The sequence below is a fragment of the Doryrhamphus excisus genome, chromosome 22 (assembly GCF_030265055.1).
Source record: "Doryrhamphus excisus isolate RoL2022-K1 chromosome 22, RoL_Dexc_1.0, whole genome shotgun sequence".
NCBI lineage: Eukaryota > Metazoa > Chordata > Actinopteri > Syngnathiformes > Syngnathidae > Doryrhamphus > Doryrhamphus excisus.
The window spans coordinates 13,061,145-13,080,150 of record NC_080487.1 but is presented as its reverse complement, the minus strand read 5'-3'; the positions used below and the strand labels follow the sequence as shown (position 1 = coordinate 13,080,150).

General features: G+C 41.4%; 3 protein-coding genes across 8 annotated transcripts in view; 2 read left to right on the top strand and 1 right to left on the bottom strand.

The window, feature by feature from the left end:
- Positions 1–54: 54 nt before the first annotated feature.
- LOC131110023 (zinc finger CCHC domain-containing protein 24-like) lies at positions 55–1,220 on the bottom strand. Its single transcript, XM_058062664.1, has 3 exons — positions 1,143–1,220; positions 680–844; positions 55–608 (listed from the first exon to the last, which is right to left on the bottom strand). Exons 1-3 carry the CDS (start codon positions 1,218–1,220, stop codon positions 486–488), a joined length of 366 nt encoding a protein of 121 aa, XP_057918647.1. The 3' UTR covers positions 55–485.
- Positions 300–9,255, top strand: anxa11b (annexin A11b). Its single transcript, XM_058062321.1, has 17 exons — positions 300–446; positions 2,035–2,162; positions 2,977–3,136; positions 4,435–4,783; positions 4,854–4,891; positions 5,011–5,160; positions 5,311–5,398; positions 5,487–5,581; positions 5,716–5,829; positions 5,920–6,010; positions 6,250–6,329; positions 6,506–6,562; positions 6,639–6,732; positions 6,807–6,902; positions 6,987–7,045; positions 7,127–7,249; positions 7,333–9,255. Exons 4-17 carry the CDS (start codon positions 4,444–4,446, stop codon positions 7,390–7,392), a joined length of 1,485 nt encoding a protein of 494 aa, XP_057918304.1. The 5' UTR covers positions 300–446; positions 2,035–2,162; positions 2,977–3,136; positions 4,435–4,443; the 3' UTR covers positions 7,393–9,255.
- Positions 9,256–11,516: 2,261 nt separating this feature from the next.
- Positions 11,517–19,006, top strand: part of LOC131109865 (disks large homolog 5-like) — a 35,764-nt gene continuing 28,274 nt past the window's right edge. For 4 of the 6 annotated variants that reach the window (XM_058062303.1, XM_058062300.1, XM_058062302.1 and 1 more), the window contains exons 1-3: positions 11,517–12,037; positions 16,905–16,976; positions 18,790–18,958. In XM_058062303.1, the coding sequence (XP_057918286.1) occupies positions 11,902–12,037; positions 16,905–16,976; positions 18,790–18,958 (377 nt within the window). In that variant the 5' untranslated portion in view covers positions 11,517–11,901. The remainder of the gene's footprint in view (positions 12,038–16,904; positions 16,977–18,789; positions 18,959–19,006) is intronic. The other 2 variants (XM_058062301.1, XM_058062304.1) reach the window with 2 other exon arrangements.

Below are 19,006 nucleotides of genomic sequence, written 5' to 3'. Positions count from 1 at the left end.
CCACGAAAAAACAAAAAACATTACCGCAAAACTGTAAAAAAAATCTTTGCACGTACCATCTAGCATCGAGTTTATAAGGCACTCATTGATACTGCTAATCTTTCTTGCATAGTTTACTCAGAATACTTCATAATCACTTAAAGTTATTCCTGGTACTTTATATACAAACATTAAATCCTGGTCAATATGTTACACATGTTGAGTCACAGTTACTATTTTTTAGGGCTAACAATTTTATTCTTAGTGAGGATTTTGAGACCCTTTATGGACCCACCATTAAGGGGCAATGTCCCCACATGTTTCCTGTAAATGTACTGTATTTTAACAGAAAGGCTTTCTTCATTGTTCGCTTGAGCACAGTAACCTTTGAGGACAATGATGCAGTGCATTGGAAGCGGGGAGTCCCAGATCCCAGATTATTTCCCAGAAGATTCCCAAACTGACAGGTATGTTTTCAATGCTTTAACACTCCAATATTTATATTTTCAGGCCTGTTTTTTGTCTTGGCGGCAGTAGCGGCCCAGAAGTTTGCATTTTTCACACAAGTGCTGCGGATGCTCTTTGCGCTCGTCGCACACGTCCAAATCATCGGGATTCTCCAGAGGACGCTGGAAGAAATTAATTCATATTTAATGTTTAGCCTGTGCTGGTTCATACCGTAACAACAGGACCCGTTTACCTGCTTGTCAGGGTAGACGTTGATGTGGCACTTGATGCACTCTTGCCCCATGTCGGCCCAAGAGTTGCCGCTCATCCACTTCCTTTTGCATTTCGGGCATTTGTATTCGCCAAAACATCTCTTCTTTCCCTGATAGGGCGTCAGGCCTTGGCCTTTGGGGCGAGCCTGGAGGGAAAAATAGCATTTTATTCAGGCTTGGAAAGGACGTTTATTCCTGGTGTGTTGAGAAAAACACATCTTTATAGCTTGGGAAATGGAAACGGGGAAAAAAAATTCAGCCATTCCTCGCAGTGGATGAATTCCGGATGAACTTCTTGCTTGGACACTCTTGAGTCCATCACCATGTAAGTCAACAAGGTTTTGATTTTGAAGAGTTTTTTGCTATGTCGGCTTGTTTCCTGGTTTCTACTCCACCTCCCCTTTCAAGAGAAAATCCTTCTTAGTGGTCCTCTTCAACATTTACCATCTGGTATGCTACCCTGTATCCTGGTATCTCTTTGATTCTTGTTTCAGTATCGGGTTCCTGACCCGCTTGGGACATCGTGAGGCACGTTTTGACGCCTGTGTTTTTGGCGTTGTTTAGCCCACCGTAAAGCATCCTGGGAGGTAGATATATAGATATATTCCTGTAGCTAACGCGGAGACCCCTCCCAGTACGGGTACTACGGTTTACTCCCCCATTCCAAAAACATCCATGTTAGGTTAACTGACTCAACTTTTTATGTTAGTACTGCTCTTGTATTGAGACAGCCAGGGCCGCCACCAGGAATTCTGGGCCCCATGGGGGGTGGGGGGGAGAAATCACCTTTCTCAATCCCATATCGTCCCACAGTGATTATATTATACAGTACATGCCTGTTTGCCCCCCCCCCCCCCCCCCCCCACCTCAGCACTTTTGGACAGATGTTGAAGGACCTTTTTTCTTTCTTTCAAAGCTTTGGAAGTAAAATAGACAAAGACAGCTTGGTTTCTGTGGAGAAAATTTTTTTACAGTCTCTTTTACAGTAATTTTAATTGTAAAATTCAAAAAAAAAACTTACTTATATAGTATGTTAACTTTTAAATCTGCCAACAACATTTACCTGATTAAATCTTGCTTAAAATGGAGTGAAGTTAAAGAGAAACATTCACTTTTTGGGGAATTATCACAATCGTTATGTGAGACATATTTATTTTCCTTTTCTGTGCATTCTAATATAAGCTAGCTAGCAAAGAACGGCATGGGAGATACCTATTTTGTGTTCCGTTTACATAACCAACTTGTATATTAACCAAGCACAGCAATATTATTGTAGCAGCTAGCATGGGAAACTATATCTCGCTGACTAACTAATGTCGACAATCGCTCTTCTCAGTGTCATTCAGAGTGGATACCTAGCTCTCCATTTCGCTGCAAAGACTCAACAAGATTTTTTTTTTACCTAAGGACTGGAGCACAGGTCGTGTGCTGGAAGACACAGCCATCCCAATGAGAGCGGACATCGTAAGTGCCGTCGCCGTATCTATGCTGTTGTTGTTGTTGTTGACGGAACTAGCATAAATATGTGTATCAATACGCCAAGAAAATAAGTTTCGGTAGTGCTTTAAATCTTCAAATTACTGCAAGATACTGCAACTATTACATGTTATCATCAGTGTACGTGTTCATGCATGATCACAGCATGGACGTCAAACCATGCAACATTGTTATAGGCAAAATAGGTGTGTCCCAATGACATCCGTTGTTTGCTAGCTCATATTAACTAGTGTTATTGTGTGGGAGTCCCATACAATATACACTTTATATCCTGTCCAATATACAACAACCAGTGTTATAAATTGACAACATTTTAATCACACATACCTATGTTTGTTTTGGCTGGAACTTTAAAAAAAATGACAAATCTAGTTGAGAAGTCTGCTGATTGCATGTTTTCAATTCAAATGTTCTAGATTCTCATTATCATGGCTGCCAAACCCACCCAGGACATAATACACAATAAGGAAGGGGATGCTTAGTAGGTTCTCCCATTGTTTACTCTCCTTGCTATGAACCACGCTGAAGGCAGGAGTGGACCAAACCATTTCATGTAGCTATGGGCGGGGGGTGGTCAGTTAATATGGAAGTTACATTTTTGGTCAATGTGGATATTTAACTGTTACTACCAAATTCAAGATTTAATTTTAATCCTTTGACTATATATATATATAAATACATATTTATTAAAATCATAACCAGAGAGCAAACTTATTGACTTATTCACTGGAGCCCCCTTGGAATTGTCTAACTTTTTCCCCTTTACGGCACCCCATGACAGCTGACTCAGTGTGTCCAGAGTCAACAATGGAGACTACCCAAAGAGGGCGCAAAGTTTATTAACTTACTTATGCTGGCTCGAAAGGACACACCCTCTTCCATTCACCTCGGCTTGCCGACTGTTGAGACCTCTTCCTGCAGCCGACAGCACCCTCTAACAAGTAAGAACCTTTCTTACTGCCGTTTCATCACAGCATAACATTAACTATTATTTTAACACTATAACACGACGGCATCCATTATTATTACTCGTCGTTGATGTTCCGTCTGTTTCCTCGATATGTTCGCTTGGCACTTCCCCGTGGGATTAATCCTTTCGGGTGTTTTTTTTCTCCATTCTATAACACAAGAAGAACGTTTCACAACAGTAATAAAGCGACTGCCGCTCTTTAATTTTTAACTTTAGGGAAACAGTTGGTTGGCTTTCGATCGCTCTAGCTAGCTAGCTAGCTAACTGCTATTAGCCTTCAGGATGAAGACATGATGAACTCCCTCGAGGGAAGTTATGTAACGTTAGACATCAGGCCTAGTAACTACTATTTGAGATAAAGTGGCGACTATAACAATATTCAGACGATTTTGTACACCATTAGTATTTTTATTATTTATTTTAACACAACATTGTATCCTTTAACGTCGGAATTAATAGCTTTGCTTGTGTAGTGATGCTCGGTTCCAGTACACTTAAAGGCGACCTTAGGCTCACTTTTCGGCCCCTTCGTAATAAGTTGTGGAGTCCTATAGAACAGCTACACACGATAACCCACACAAAAGCTTTCTAAATCTTTCAGAATCTGCACCTTTTCTAGCTTGCACTTCCAAAACGGTCTGTTTTAATATTTTCCACCCACGGCCCGCCTACAGGCACGCCCACTCCGCTGTGATTGGTCACACTCCCAAGCTTTCCCAAAGACTTCCGGACTACTGCAGAACCCCACTTTGTAATTTTGTCGGTATTAGAGTTAATAATAAATTAATAAACAATTTGGAGAGGTTTCCTAACATTGCTACACTTAATAAAATTAAATAAAAAGGAAAATTAGTGCTTTAAATCAATAATCAACTTATAATGTCAAATATATGTAATATGTACATTGGGAGTAATTTGTTTTTAAACATGCGTTAAAACACAATTGCAGCTACATAAATACTGCTTTCTGTATATACTCTGGTGGTCAGCAAAAAAATAAATAGTAATCACTATGGGAAGAGTCGGTTGCGCCCGTTGTGTTATGTCAACAAAAAACCATCCAGTGAGAAAGAGAAGCTTTAATGAGTGCTCTGTAAATATTTAGGGTCTTTTGTTAGCGTTCTCGTCGCGTTCACTGTGCAGGATAATGTTAGCTAACAATCGTAACTACTGTAGCGAATCCTGACCTTTGGGGAACCAAACAGAGGAAGTTAATCTTCCTGTTTATGTGACATTTGAAGAGCTAACTACTACTTTTGTCACCCTAAGGTTGTGGAGATGAGCTATCCAGGTTACCCTCCACAGTCAGGTGGCTACCCGCCCCAAGCTGGAGGTTACCCGCCCCAAGCTGGAGGTTACCCGCCCCAGGCCGGGGGATACCCACCCCAGGCCGGGGGATACCCGCCCCAAGCCGGAGGATACCCGCCCCAAGCCGGGGGGTACCCACCCCAGGCAGGTGGCTACCCGCCCCAAGCTGGGGGGTACCCACCCCAGGCAGGTGGCTACCCTCCCCAGGCAGGCGGTGGCTACCCTCCTCCCACTGGAGGCTTCCCACCTCAGGCTGGAGGATACCAACCACAGCCTGGAGCAGGAGGATATCCATCCATGCCTCAAGCAGGTGAGATTGCAAGTCATTCATAAAATCAACACATTAAGCTTTTTCTTATCAATGCTTTGTTTTTTTATAGGTGGTGGCTGGGGGGCAGCACCAGGGGGCTTTGGTGCGGTACGTAAATTCCTTTTTGCCCCGCCCCTTACTGTCCATATGGACAGGCTAAATCACATTATCCTCACCAGCCCTGTTGTCTTCTATTTAAAGCGTTCACAGCTGTTCTCTTTTTGCAGCCAGGAGGGGCTCCACAGGGATACCCAGGGGGCGCCGCACCAGGCCAGCAACCCATGCCTAACTACCCCAGTGGAGGCCCTGGCACCAACCCCCCGATGCCTGGGTATGGAAGCGGGGTTCCATCCAACCCTCAGGCCCCAGCCATACCTGTAAGATCAATTTATGTACAGATAATACACTATTATACATATTTTTGTCATTATATATTTATATATATATGTAATTATTTCTCAATAGCTCCCCTTTAACCTAACAAGCATGTTTTGGAAGCTTCCATTTAAATGTGTTGTGATCAACAGAAAGGCTATAGGGGTTCTATAAAAGACTTCCCCGGGGCTGACCCTCTAAGGGATGTGGAGGTTCTTCGGAAAGCCATGAAAGGATTCGGTGAGTACATTAATGTAATTGTGTGACAAAAATGTGTCGTCTTTTGTTTTTTTTTTTTTAAAAAAAGCATAATTGACATATCGCTCAGGCACTGATGAAAACGCCATCATTGAGCTTCTGGGCAGCCGCACCAACAAGCAGAGGGTTCCCATGGTAGCAGCCTACAAGACAACTTATGGGAAGGTTGGTGATCAAACGTTTCCACTGGGAGGGGGGGGGGTTGACTTGTGGATTTCATGGGGGGACAGAGATTCTTCACAAGCACACATTTCCTTGTATAACCGGACCTTGCTGATTTTTGTTTTTCCTCCTCTCAGGATTTAGTCCACGATCTGAAATCGGAGCTGACTGGAAACTTTGAGAAGCTGGTTCTTGCGATGGTGATGAGTCCTGCACGCTTTGATGCGTTTGAGCTCAGAGAAGCCATCAAGGTTGCCAGTCATTTGGGCTTTTTTTCTTTTCAGACGTTCTAACAATAATACACGTTTACCATGGATTGTTGTATTTATTTATTTTTTCAGGGTGCAGGAACAGATGAGGCTTGTCTCATTGAGATCCTCTCATCTCGCTCCAATGCAGAGATTCGTGAAATTGCTTCTATTTACAAATCTGGTTAGTTATTATGCTTACTATTTTGGGAAACATCTAGTACATATAGCTTGGTGGCTCATAGAGTCTAAACCAAAAGTCATGGAGACTTCTTCAGAACGCTTTAGCTGTTTGCTGCCTCTTTTTTTTTAGCTGTTTTTGTATCTTTTAGAATGCACAGAAAAGATAGGTGTGTTTATGTGGGTGATGGGCAAAATTTCCCCCAAAACTTTTCTTTTTAAAATGCTGTGCCTTGTTTCCAGAGTACGGGAAAACCCTGGAAGATGCCATCAACAGTGATACCTCCGGTCATTTCCGCCGGCTACTGGTTTCCCTCTGCCAGGTAGCTTCTTTTTAAGAGCGCTCACAACTGAATTAATCGACATTTATATCAAGGACGTGTTGTAGTGTGGTTGCTGCATCTTAAAACAACCAACAAGGTTGCAGCCTAAAATTAAAAAATATATATGCATCAAATATTCTATTCCAAATGTCCCTGTTTGCATCTGTTTGTTGCAGGGCAATCGCGACGAAAGGGAAACCGTTGACATATCCCTCGCCAAACAGGACGCTCAGGTGCCGATGTGCAAGACGCTCGTTTCTTCATGCGTTGCCTCTACTTCCTGTTCTAACGTCGGCGTTATTATCACAGAAACTGTATGCCGCCGGAGAGAACAAAGTGGGCACAGATGAGTCTCAGTTCAATGCCATCCTCTGCGCTCGCAGCAAGCCTCACCTGCGGGCAGGTGAGCGTTCCTTTTCCTTGCTCACTCGTCTCGGTACAAGAGTACTTGCCGTTTATGATTGTGGGTGTTATTAGTGTTCCAGGAGTACCAGCAGATGTGCGGTAGGGACATCGAGAAGAGCATCTGCAGGGAAATGTCTGGTAATGTGGAGTCGGGCATGGTGGCTGTCGGTACGTATCCAACCCCTGAATAATAATAATAATAATAATCATACTTTCTATATTGTAGTACACTAAGTAGTGTTTTGTCCCTAGTGAAATGCATCAAGAACACCCCCGCCTACTTTGCAGAGCGCCTCCACAAGGCCATGCAGGTACTGAAGTGAAGGTCACTTCCCGCCGTTGTGTTTGTTTCTGTGAGGTGATGTCTCACGTCATCATTAATATATCAACAGGGCGCCGGGACCAAGGACAGGACCTTAATCCGCATCATGGTGTCCCGCTCCGAGATGGACATGCTGGACATCAGACAAGTGTACGTGAAGACGTACGGGAAGTCGCTGTACACTCACATCTCTGTAAGTACCACAAAGCCCCCCCCCCCACCTTCCTCTCTCTGTTCATTTGTATTATATATGTACCATTAACTTGACTTTGTTAGGGCGACACTTCTGGGGACTACAAGAAGCTGCTGTTGAAGCTTTGTGGCGGTAACGACTAAAATGGACATAAATACGTGTCCACTCTACGTATGTGTAGAAAGTCCTCACCTCCGGGGGCATGTAGACTACCTACAATATGTGTGTTTTATTCACGCTCACTCACATTTACTCGTCGTTGATTTTGCTTCTTTGTTGTAGCCAATGCTTGCCAAATAGCCTATACTCCACACATAGATGACACGATTACCAAATATGAAGATAACGTGTGCCATGCCAGACATTTTATGCAAACTAATATCCTTTAACACTGTGTAATCAATGAATGTCTAACACTGTGTCCCCATATTAACTCTTAAGCTAAAACATATAGATTTTAGACCTAAAATGTTACCTTTATATACATAAAAATAGGGATGCTCCGGTCAGGGTTTTATGCTACTGATACCAATACTGATACATGATAGTGTAAGTGTAAATGAGAGCTACTTTTACAAAACTAAAATGGGAAATATTTTTATTTTCATATCTTATTTTCAAGCCAAACAAAGCCAAAATTCTTGTTTTACCAGAACATGAACAAAATGCTGGTATCCACAACTCCATTTTTTTTTAAATTTATAAAATGATATGAAAGGGGAACCATAAAACACAGCTTAAAAAGGCTCAAAACAAATAAAATAGCTTAAAGCAAAACACTGATTGGATCAAGTAAACCAACAAAATACTCCCAGGGCATGGTCTCTCAGCCTACATGTTACTTCATCAAAATGATACTTCATGCGTGTACTGTATTTTCTGGACTAATTTAAGTCACACAAGCCACAAATGTTCAATGAAGAAGCAAAAAAAAGCATAATTTGCAAAGCAATAGAAGTCAAAAATTATTTGATAAAATCAGACACCAAGAACAGACCATTCATCTACTAATAACAATAAAACAAAGAACAACGGGCATTTATTAACATTACATATTAAGTTATTCAGATAACTACCGCCTAAACAACATAACTACTTTACTTACTTAGAATTTAGCAAACAAAAACCTCAATAAACATATATCAGAGACTCTCACATTGTACTTAATCAGAAGGATACCTCATAAATGTATGGGTAATACACATCGGCTGTGCAGCAAGTGCTAACCTGAATACGTGTATCACAACAACTCATACTTTACTTCAACCAAAAGAACACTTCATAAAAGTGCCTTTGTGGTTTTCTTACTAGCAAACATTAGCATCGATCGCATCTAGCGCCTTCACATAAACGCCTCGCACCCGCTACATGAGGTGATACAGGTATGGATCTCTTACTTGATTCATAGTGTGTATTTTGTTGTACTTTATACTTTTCTGATGAAGCCAGTTAATTCCCTGTCTCCACTGCCAACTGAAAAACAAAAGTGTTTAATATACAATATATACAAATAATTATATAAAATTGAATAATTATGTGGGGTAAATCATTTTAGGACTTTTTGCGGCATGAACAATATGTAAAGTTAATGTTTGTTTACTAACCTGAGATATATTCCTGCCTGTAAACTATGCAAACTAACCACTGTTTATAAGTACAGCCTCCATTCCATCCTCATAGAAAAACAATCCAATATAAATGAATGTACGCTCATCTCATCTCAAAAGCAGATTAGTGTAATATCTCATTAATAAACATTACATTTTATTTTTACAACATGCAGGGGCCCAAGAACTGCACTTTGGACACCCCTTGTTGTAGTCAATGTACTATCTAATCAGTGGCCTTATCCGGTGCATACCCGTTTCTGCCACTAGAGGGCCCTGTGCTCATAAAGTATTATGAGCTTATAAGTTGACTGAATGTATAATATCTCCAAATCATTTCAACATGCAAAAAAAAAAAAAACCTGTTAGTCATTTCAATTAAAATGAAACCACGCTTTACGTCATATCTTCCAGTGTTTTTATTTAAAGTATTCAAATGCGTGAGTATGCCCATGCTGCTCTCCATTCTGCTTCAAGGTGCGATTAATGTGCCTTACATAAGGGATCCGTGTGTGTGTGTGTGTGTGTGTGTGTGTGTGTTCTCAGGGGGGGCCTTTGGATGAAATGGTTGAGGACAGCAAGTGCAGTCCTCGAGGCTATAAATAGTGTCCATATTGGACGCATGGATGTCCTTAAATCTTCTCTATTGGGGCGGGGGAGACCAGTGACTCCACTCAGCTCCCCTTCACTAGCTCTCATCCATTATCAAAAAGGAAAAGGGTGGTGCTGAATATTTGATGTTAATATTTGGGAGACGTTTGGGGTGATATGGCCCTCGGATATAAATAGTTCATAAGTAACTTGAATGGGGAGATATCTTTATTTGTATTATTTTTGCTTTAGAGACATAACACAACTGGATAGTTAGCGTGAAGGCCACACAGCTAGGAGACCCGAGTTCAATTCCACCATCTCTGTGTGGAGTTTGCATGTTCTCCCCGTGCATGTGTTTTTTTTTCGGGTACTCCGGTTTCCTCCCACATTCCAAAAACATGCTAGGTTAATTAGCGACTCCAAATTGTCCATAGGTATGAATGTGAGTGTGAATGGTTGTTTGTTTATATGTGCCCTGTGATTGGCCGGCCACCAATCCAGGGTGTACCAAGACAGCTGGGATAGGTTCCAGCACCCCCGCGACCCTCGTGAGGATCAGCGGTAGAAAAGAAATGAATGAATGTATATTATGTATATATGTAATTGTACTTTTCTTAAAAGTAATATTGCAATTTCATCTCGTTTTTGTAGAACCAACCTTGTGTATCGTCTGGTGACGCCACAGGAACCGCATGGGGGGCATAATCCTGCTTTACTTACCCCCATATGTGCAATTAAGCACATCATAAGCAACACAATAAATGATGACGCGGCAAAGCAAAGAAAGAAAAATTAACCTGCTCAAGCTTGCGGTTGTTCATCCTTTCATTTTTGACACCCAGTAGAGTCAAACCTGCCCGTCCTGTTTTTTTTTTTTTTTTTTTTTTTGATTTGACAGCACAATATACTCCAGTGTCTCTTTCACCTCTTAAAGATGGCAGCGTGAGATTTACCGTTTTAATGGCTTGGTTGACACCCACTTTGGAGTTACATGGCGCGGGAACATGTGAGGGAATTTGCATTCCAAATAGTTTTTTTTTTTTTCTTCTTCTCGTGAGTCAGATGGGTTTTCCCTGTGGGGTGGAAGAAAAAAGTAGTTACATAAGCGTTTGTATTGTTCAAGCTGCTTTAGTGTATAGAAACAGTATGTTCTATATTTAAGCTTGTAGCTCTAAATCCGTGATGGAAAATTGAAAGTTTATAAAACATGCAACCCTACCAGGGGCTTTGTCCCCCTGGTAGGGTCCCCCAAAGCGAACAGGTCCTATAGGTGACGAGCCAGACCGAGAGTGATTCAGAAGACCCTTATGAAGAACAGTCATGGCCCGGGAGAGGAGGGTCTTGCAGGCGAGCGCCTGGTGGTCAAGCCTTCTGGCCTGGAGAAGCCACATGGGATCTCCCCACGGACCCACCACCTGCGGGGGCAAGCATAAAGATCCGGTGCAATTCCCCTTGACTGTGCCTACAAACCATGTCCATAAAAGTGAACAGAATCAACAAAAGGCAACCCTGGTGGAGTCCAGACCTCACTGGGAACAAAATACGGGCCGGAATACTCCCCGCAGGATTCCTCGAGTCATCAGTTCCTCAAGGATCCAGTTGATCAGAAGAAAAACCACAATGCCTCTCCAGAACCCCTGAACAGACCCGACCAGGAAGGTAGTTGGAACCCCCAGGGACCACCAATCCACAGGTACCACCAGTGTGCATGTATGGGTTTTCATAGGGCATGGGTGGGGGGGCCACAATTGGTTATATATTTGCCCGCAGCACATTCTAGGTTTTTTAATTTTACATTTTACTTTAAAATGGGGCAAATGAAGCAAAAATGGTGAAACATTGACACACATCACATAACATAAAACATAACAAAAACATAAAACTTTTCCCTTTAATCTATAGTAGAACTTTTTTTAGCCTTTTTTTTTACAAAACTAAAAATATATATAAGCAATAGAACATGAATAGATTTCCATGCTAAAATATTTATGCTGTGTTTGTTATTAAAGTTTGCCAGGTGCGTCCAAACATGAAGCCCCGCCCACTTCTACCCTAAAAAAAAAAAAAAAACATGAGCGCTATGTCTCTTTCGGAGACACGAAGGGACACTTTCGAAGACATTTTTTTTACACTTTTAAACATGTCCCAACTACTCCAGTCCACGTCGGAACCGTCTTGAGTACCAAGACTACACCGGTGCTTTAGAACGCCTTCCCTCCCCACCACCACCGCCACACCACCGGGAGGGACGCAGCGGTTCGTGGGGGAAAATGTGTTGTCATGTCGGGCAGCAGCAAACATGGCTACCCCGCCGTCTACCGGGCCGCTCCGCTTGACAACCAAACCGGTCGCTTCTTGTCCCTGTAGCTTGGAAAGTCCCTCGCGGTAAAAACAACCGACTTTAACCGAGGAGGGCAAGGCGGACGGAGAGACGGAGGGCTCGACGCCGCCATGGAGCCGCAGCACAGGGAGCTGCTGGAGAAGTGTCACCAGAACTTGGCCGAGTCCGTCACCGACGCCGAGCAGCTTGTGGAGGTCCTGTCCCACGGAGGCACCCTCAGCCCCGCGGAGCGTCTCGAACTAGCCGGTAAGACGAAAACTTGCATTTAATCCATGATGACAATGTTCTTTTACATGAAAGTGGAAGTTTTGCTAATGCTAATCGGTTCGAATAACTATTAGCATCTACAGTACTGAACAATAGACTTTACTTTGTTGAATCCAACTTTATTTCATGTATACACAAACAACAAATATTATCATGCTAACTCGCTAGCACTTATTGGGGGGTGTCCATCAGCCTCTACCGATTGGGACATGTTATGACAGTCATGTGACCCAGTGACACTAAAGCCCAGCTTGCTTGTTTTAAATGGACCGAAAATACAATCCAACCATGAACCAAATCAATGCTGGCCTGAAGTTCTGTGTAAGGTCGAAGGGTCAACGTGAGTGAGCTGAGACAGTGCCTTTCCAAAAAGCACTATTGTGTACATATACACCTTGTTCTGTCAATAAAATAAAGGAATAGCCAACATAATACATAAAAAAATTAATACAAGATGGACTATCTCTTTTAGCAAAATTGCACTTAAATAAAAATCATGACCAAAACCAATACAAAATAGTTAATTCCATTCCAACAACAACAAAACAAAACCCACACAGTAATAAAACAATAAAGAAAATGTATCAAGTCCCTGTAAGCAAAATTTCACTTAACATATAGCAAACAACACTGTTGGTGAGCGTGCACCATTTTGTGCTGTTTATATTTACTTAAAGAGACTTAAAGTCTCCCCCGCATCTTGAGTGCCATTTTTTCCCCCCCATTTGCACAAACCGGACAGGATGAGGTTCACATTCAAGGCCTAGGATGATAATAAATAAAGTTCCAAAAACATGCATGTTAGTTTAATTGGCGACTCTAATTTGTCCATAGGTTTGAATGTCAGTGATTGACATATGTGCTGTGATTGGCTGGCGACCCAAATTCAGCTAGGATAGTCTCCATCATACCTGCAACCCTAGTGAGGATAAGCGGCATAGAAAATGAATAGATGGATAAATTAAGTAATAACATAATAAATAAAAATGAACTAAATAATTTTGATATTTAATTTTTATATATTGCCATGTGCGTATGTGTCTGTTTTCCTAGTCTCTCGCCTCCAATCGGACATGACGAGGGTTCACCCTGTGCATTGGTTTCAGCACCTTTTGTTCCATAGAACAACAGCGTGAACGGAATGAGCCCTTTTCTCAGTCATGCAGTCTCTTTTCCATAGACCCAATCTTTTGTATTGTCTCGAACTGAGTGTCCCTTGATACCCCAATTAGCTATACTAGCATAGTTACGGTGCTAACATTACACTCACATTCCAACGTCAACGTCATGCTATCTTAGCCAATTCACTGAAGAAAAACACCGGTCAACTTAAAGCTCCCACATCTGTAACTGACTGATTTTTTGACAGAGCCTTGAAGTGGTCGGCATCTAGCTAGCGATTATTTTTGCAGAAAACACTTAAAAACTGCATGCCGAGTCCTCATATTAAAGGTCTTTGACTAGCGATTTTGCAGTTAATTTCTAAAAGCAGCAGAGCACTCCTGTTATATAGAAGATCTTTGGCTAGCATTAACATAGGCAGAGCTCCAGGCTACTGACCTCCATGACGTGGTGGCTGTAAACACAGGGTGCAGTCTTATTGCAATAGGTTCTACGTTCTACTGCGTTGATATTTTACACAAAATAAGAATAATAGTGAAGCAGGAAGTGAAAGTTTCTCACTTTTTTAATATATGCATCATTTTTTAAAAGCAGTATTTTGCTTCCTCTCGTCTAAAGTGAGCTGATAGCGACGGCTTCATTATGCATTCATTCCCCTGGTAATATTTATAGGAGTACTGGCGTGCACCGCAGCCGCTCATCCGGGCTTTTTCCCACCAATTTTTCGCTGCATTTCACAATCGGGCAGCGTATCTAAAATGCCTGCAGTGATGCACTTTAAAGAGCGTTGTACACTAATGTGTGACTTTTTAGTAGTAGACGTTGTCGTCTCCGTCAGCGGGGCAGAGCCGCCGTCGTCGAGTACCGGGCGGACAGGTTCCTCCAGTGTGTGGAGGATAACAGTAGCACCACGATTATACAGTATAGATGTCTATATATACACGTGCATGTCTGTAAAATAAATAACCAGTCATAGAAAAGGTGGAGGTGATTCTATAGCCGTTGATGATAAGAACACTGTCAATGTATATTTACCCTGTGCGCTTCTTAAATAAACAAAATATGCTATATTATTTATTCTCTTATGTGCTGCAGGGCATGGCTGCAGGGACTCTTTGTTGCCTCGTGTTAACACAGAAATATGACGAGGGTGTGTATCACAGTTCACTGCAATGCCGCACGGAGTGGAAACTGCTACTGTAGATCAACAACATGCATTTTGTTGAAAAAAAAAAGTGTCAGTTAAAACCTGGTTTGTGGAGGCAAAAAAAAAAAGCAATCATGGACAAACTACACAAACCCACCCTCTAGTGTTTCTGCCATTAAGATTCAGGCATGAATCACTGAGAAACTCTAAGGCAGGGGTCTCAAACTCAATTTACTTGGGGGCCACTGGCGCTAGGGTCTGGGTGAGACTGGGCCACATCAGGTTTTCAAAAAAAAAAAAAAAAACCCCAAAAAACTCATTTATTAAAAACAAAATAATTTAAAAAACTTCGCTTTGGTTCCAATTTTCTACAATAAAAGCTCTGATAAAACATTCCACTGTTCTCAAATATATTAATTTTTATTTTTCTACTCAAAATAAGATGAAAAATAAATAAACAAATCAAGAATAAAGAAAATCAATCAATCAGTAATAAATAAATAAATATAATAATAATAATAATAAAACGGCAAATAATAAAAACTTAAGAAACCACATATAGTTGGTGGGTAGACAAATTATTTTTTTCATATTAAAATGAACAAAGCATTATTAGAGCCCTGTAGACATGACAAAACACGACTATAGTCACATTTATACTCTTTTTATTTACAACATATTGCGCAACTGCGGGGTCTTGAGACACATGCTAACTCGCAAACTAGACAGCTTAGCGACCTAAACGGTAGCCTTCAAGTTATTTCCTTTAAACTTAAATAGCCAAAAACTTACCACTTCCACACGTATAGGGAGGATAACTATTAACAGTTATTTAACCTTTAACATGAACATGAATCAAACGTAATAATTTTTTTCTGGGTACATGATACCATACAGCATCCATATCAAACTTTAAACTTTCATATCAAGGCGGGGGCCTCAAACTAGTGTCCTGCGGGCCACATTTGGCCCACGGGCCACGTGTTTGAGACCCCTGCTCTAAGGGGAAACGTCGAGAAACATGCATATTGGTTAAAGTCGTTTTTGCCACAAACGCATTCAGGTGTCCTGAAACTGAAATTGTCGTACAGACCAGCGAAAATATCACTACCTCATCCCCCGTCACAAGACAGTAGTAACAAGCTGACAAAATATCCGAATACCATAAATTCCGGTGTGTAAGCCGCTACCTTTTTTCTTAACCTTTTAAACACTGCGACTTATAGATCGGTGCGGCTAAATTCTAATCGTCTCCTTTACTTCAGAACTACTACAAGTTGTTGAAATACTAGTGAGGAAACGGTAACTCTTTCTTTGGCAGGAGCCAATCACGAGCTGTCGGTGCAGTCAACCCATTGGAAATTGCACGAGGTCATTATATATACCAGTGTAACAACATACCAGTTTGACGCACACGCTCTCATCTTACTGAGAACAACACAATATTAATCACACAGCAACTTAACACTCCAAAAGTGTACCTCAGAAATATACAAACATGTACCAATATCAAGTTAAAAACACTGGAATTTACAGTACTTTGACTGGTATGAGTCAATCCTGTCAACATTGTCTTGTTATTTTAAGGAAAATGTCTAAAAAAAAAATAGACGTGAAAGTAATTCCTGGATTCACATCAAAATTTAGTGGATTTTTCCTTCCAGAATCTATTTTTAAAGGGGAATTATTATGGTTTTTGACCTATAAAGGTTGTTAGAATGTTGATTTATTGTGTTAAACTATGTCAAAGTTTTGGATAACGAGGTTTGCGCTTTGGAATTGAACCCTGGGAGGGGTTTAGGATGGCTATAAACGCTCGGTTTCAGAGATTCTTTTCTACCACCAGCTCACTGTGACGTCTTAGTGAGCCGGAATTCCTTATATGGGCGTTCCCGGATATAAACTCTAGGTTTGCACTCCCCCTTGCTCGGCTGTTTGTCGAAGATTTCACAGTGTTAGCACAAAGCTAGCGCTAATGGCTTCCAAAAATATTTGCCAAATGCTAGCAGGTAAGACGCTCCGTATATGCGCATGCTATAATACTTACATATAACCGCCTACTTACACAAAATAAACACAGCTAGGACACTTGTAGTTAAAAAAAAAAAAAAAAACAGTTGCCGACAATAAATGGCCCCCAGGCCACACTTTGGACACCGTGGTCCTACAATGAAGATTGGATTCCCCCAGCTCACTTGACAAGATGACACCAACATCTCCCTGTGTTTGTCCCCAACTGTTAATTGTGAGTCACAGTCGGCCGTAAAAAGAAGGGGCTTTCAGACAGTGGTGGTGGTGGTGGGGGGGCTTGTCAGAGAAGATAAAAGGCTGCGGCCTCTTTGGGGGCCCCGGCCAGTTGCTTTTCAAGCATCCCCTCCTTGCCCAAGCGATAATTACCAAACACTGTGCCGTCATGCCGATGCGGGAAAGTCCCGCCTTATTATTCCTGCAGCGAGTCTTTTGTCGTCGTTGTTGGCCTTTTGCTTCTGAATGTAACCCAAGATACTCGGTCCTGATGACAGTGGAGTTGAATTTCATGGCTTGTTTTTTTTTTTTTTTTTTTTTTATGTCCCCTAGCAGGTTCCACATACAGCGTCTTGTCCACCATGCCGTCTGACTCGGAGAGCAGCAGCTCTCTCAGCAGTGCAGGTGGGTGTGATGGGGTGTGATTTCTTACTTACAGATAGCCTGTCTATCAAGTGGTACAGTCATTGGAATAAAACAACAAACCATGCACAATAGCAGTTCTTATCAGTTCTTATAATAGTGAGTCTCACTATTGCAAGAAAATAAAAAAAATAATTACAGTACTGCTGTGTATCCAGTGATGATGATTCGTCATTATTCGCAACTTTTTCTGAAATGTATTTATTTACTGTAACTAATCAATACATGACAGGACAGGATTATATATATATTTGTATGTACAAATGCTCAAAATGAACTGAATATGTGAATCAAGCTAAAATCGAGCTAAAAGATCTATATATAAATATATTTGTCTAACACTAATAATTAACACTAATAGCAGCAGAACGTCCGACTCACACATTAAAGTGTGTTATGATGAGCAATGAGGGGTTGCGTTCAAAGACATCACATAATTTAACGTGAAAAAACCTTTTTTTTTCAGTGTATTATCGGTAGAAAGCGGAATTCGTGGTTCCCTTTAACCACAGCAAGTCTTCCAGGTCCTGAAACACCAAGACAGCCCCAGACCATCACACTACAATCACCATATTTTACCGCCCGTATGATCTTTTTCTGAAATACGGCATTATTTTTATGCTAGACGAAATGGGAAACACAACTTCCAGTGTTTTTCCCAAACGTCTTAGGGATTGTCAAGATGTTTTGTGGCAAAATCGAGACGAACCACGATGTTGTTTTTGTTCAGCAGTGGTTTTCGTTTTGGTGCTCTGCCATGCAGGCCATTTCTGCTCAGTGTTTTTCCTACGGTGGAGCCATGAGCACTGACCTTGTGGTTCGTTGGAGAACCAAAACTTTAGAAATGGCTTTATAACCTTTTCCAGACTGATAGATCTATATTCAGATCTATATTCATTTCGGTTAAGTCATGTTTTAAAGGGATAGTTTTGATCAGGTTTTCAAAAAAAAAAAAAACGCATTTATTAAAAACAAAAAAAATTAAAAAACGTTGCTTTGGAAGAAAAGCTCTGATAAAACATTCCACTGTTCTCAAATATCTTACTTTTTATTTTTCTACACAAAATAAGATGAAAAATAAATAAACAAATCAAGAATAAAGAAAATCAATCAGTAATAAATAAATATAATAATAATAAAACGGCAAATAATAAAAACTTAAGAAACCACATATAGTTGGTGGGTAGACAAATTATTTTTTTCAGATTAAAATAAACAAAGCATTATTAGAGCCCTGTAGACATGACAAAACACGACTATAGTCACATTTATACTCTTTTTTTATTTACAACATATTGCGCAACTGCAGGGTCTTGAGACACATGTTAACTCGCAAACTAGAACGCTAGCGACCTAAACGGTAGCCTTCAAGTTATTTCCTTTCAACTTAAATAGCCAAAAACTTACCACTTCCACACGGATAGGGAGGATAACTATTAACAGTTATTTAACCTTTAACATGAACATGAATCAAACGTAATAATTTTTTCTGGGTACATGATACCATACAGCATCCATATCAAACATTAAACTTTCATATCAAGGCGGGGGCCTCAAACTAGTATCCTGCGGGCCATATTTGGCCCGCGGGCCGCATGTTTGAGACTCTTGCTTTAGACTGTTGGCTAATTATGGCCCCCAAGCCGCACTTTAGGCACCCACGCTCTGACTGATCCATAGGTGTGAGTGAGAATCCTTGTTTGTTTTTAAGTGCTCTGCGATTGACAGGGTGCACCCCGCCTCTCCCCTTAAGACGGGTCCCTAAAAAGCTCCGCCCTGTTGCTTATTCTGGCAGGTACGCCCACCCCTGCCTCCTCCCCGCCGCTGACCCACATGGACAGCAACCGGGCGCACGACAAGATGGACACCGTGCTGTTCCAGCTACGCCACGTGACCCAGGAGAGGGATGAGCTGCGTAAGCGTCTGGCGCTCTCCTCGCCTGGCAGCACCTTTGACGACTGCAGGTGCAATTACCGTCTCATCCACTCCCAGTTTAGTTTGTTTGTGTGCAG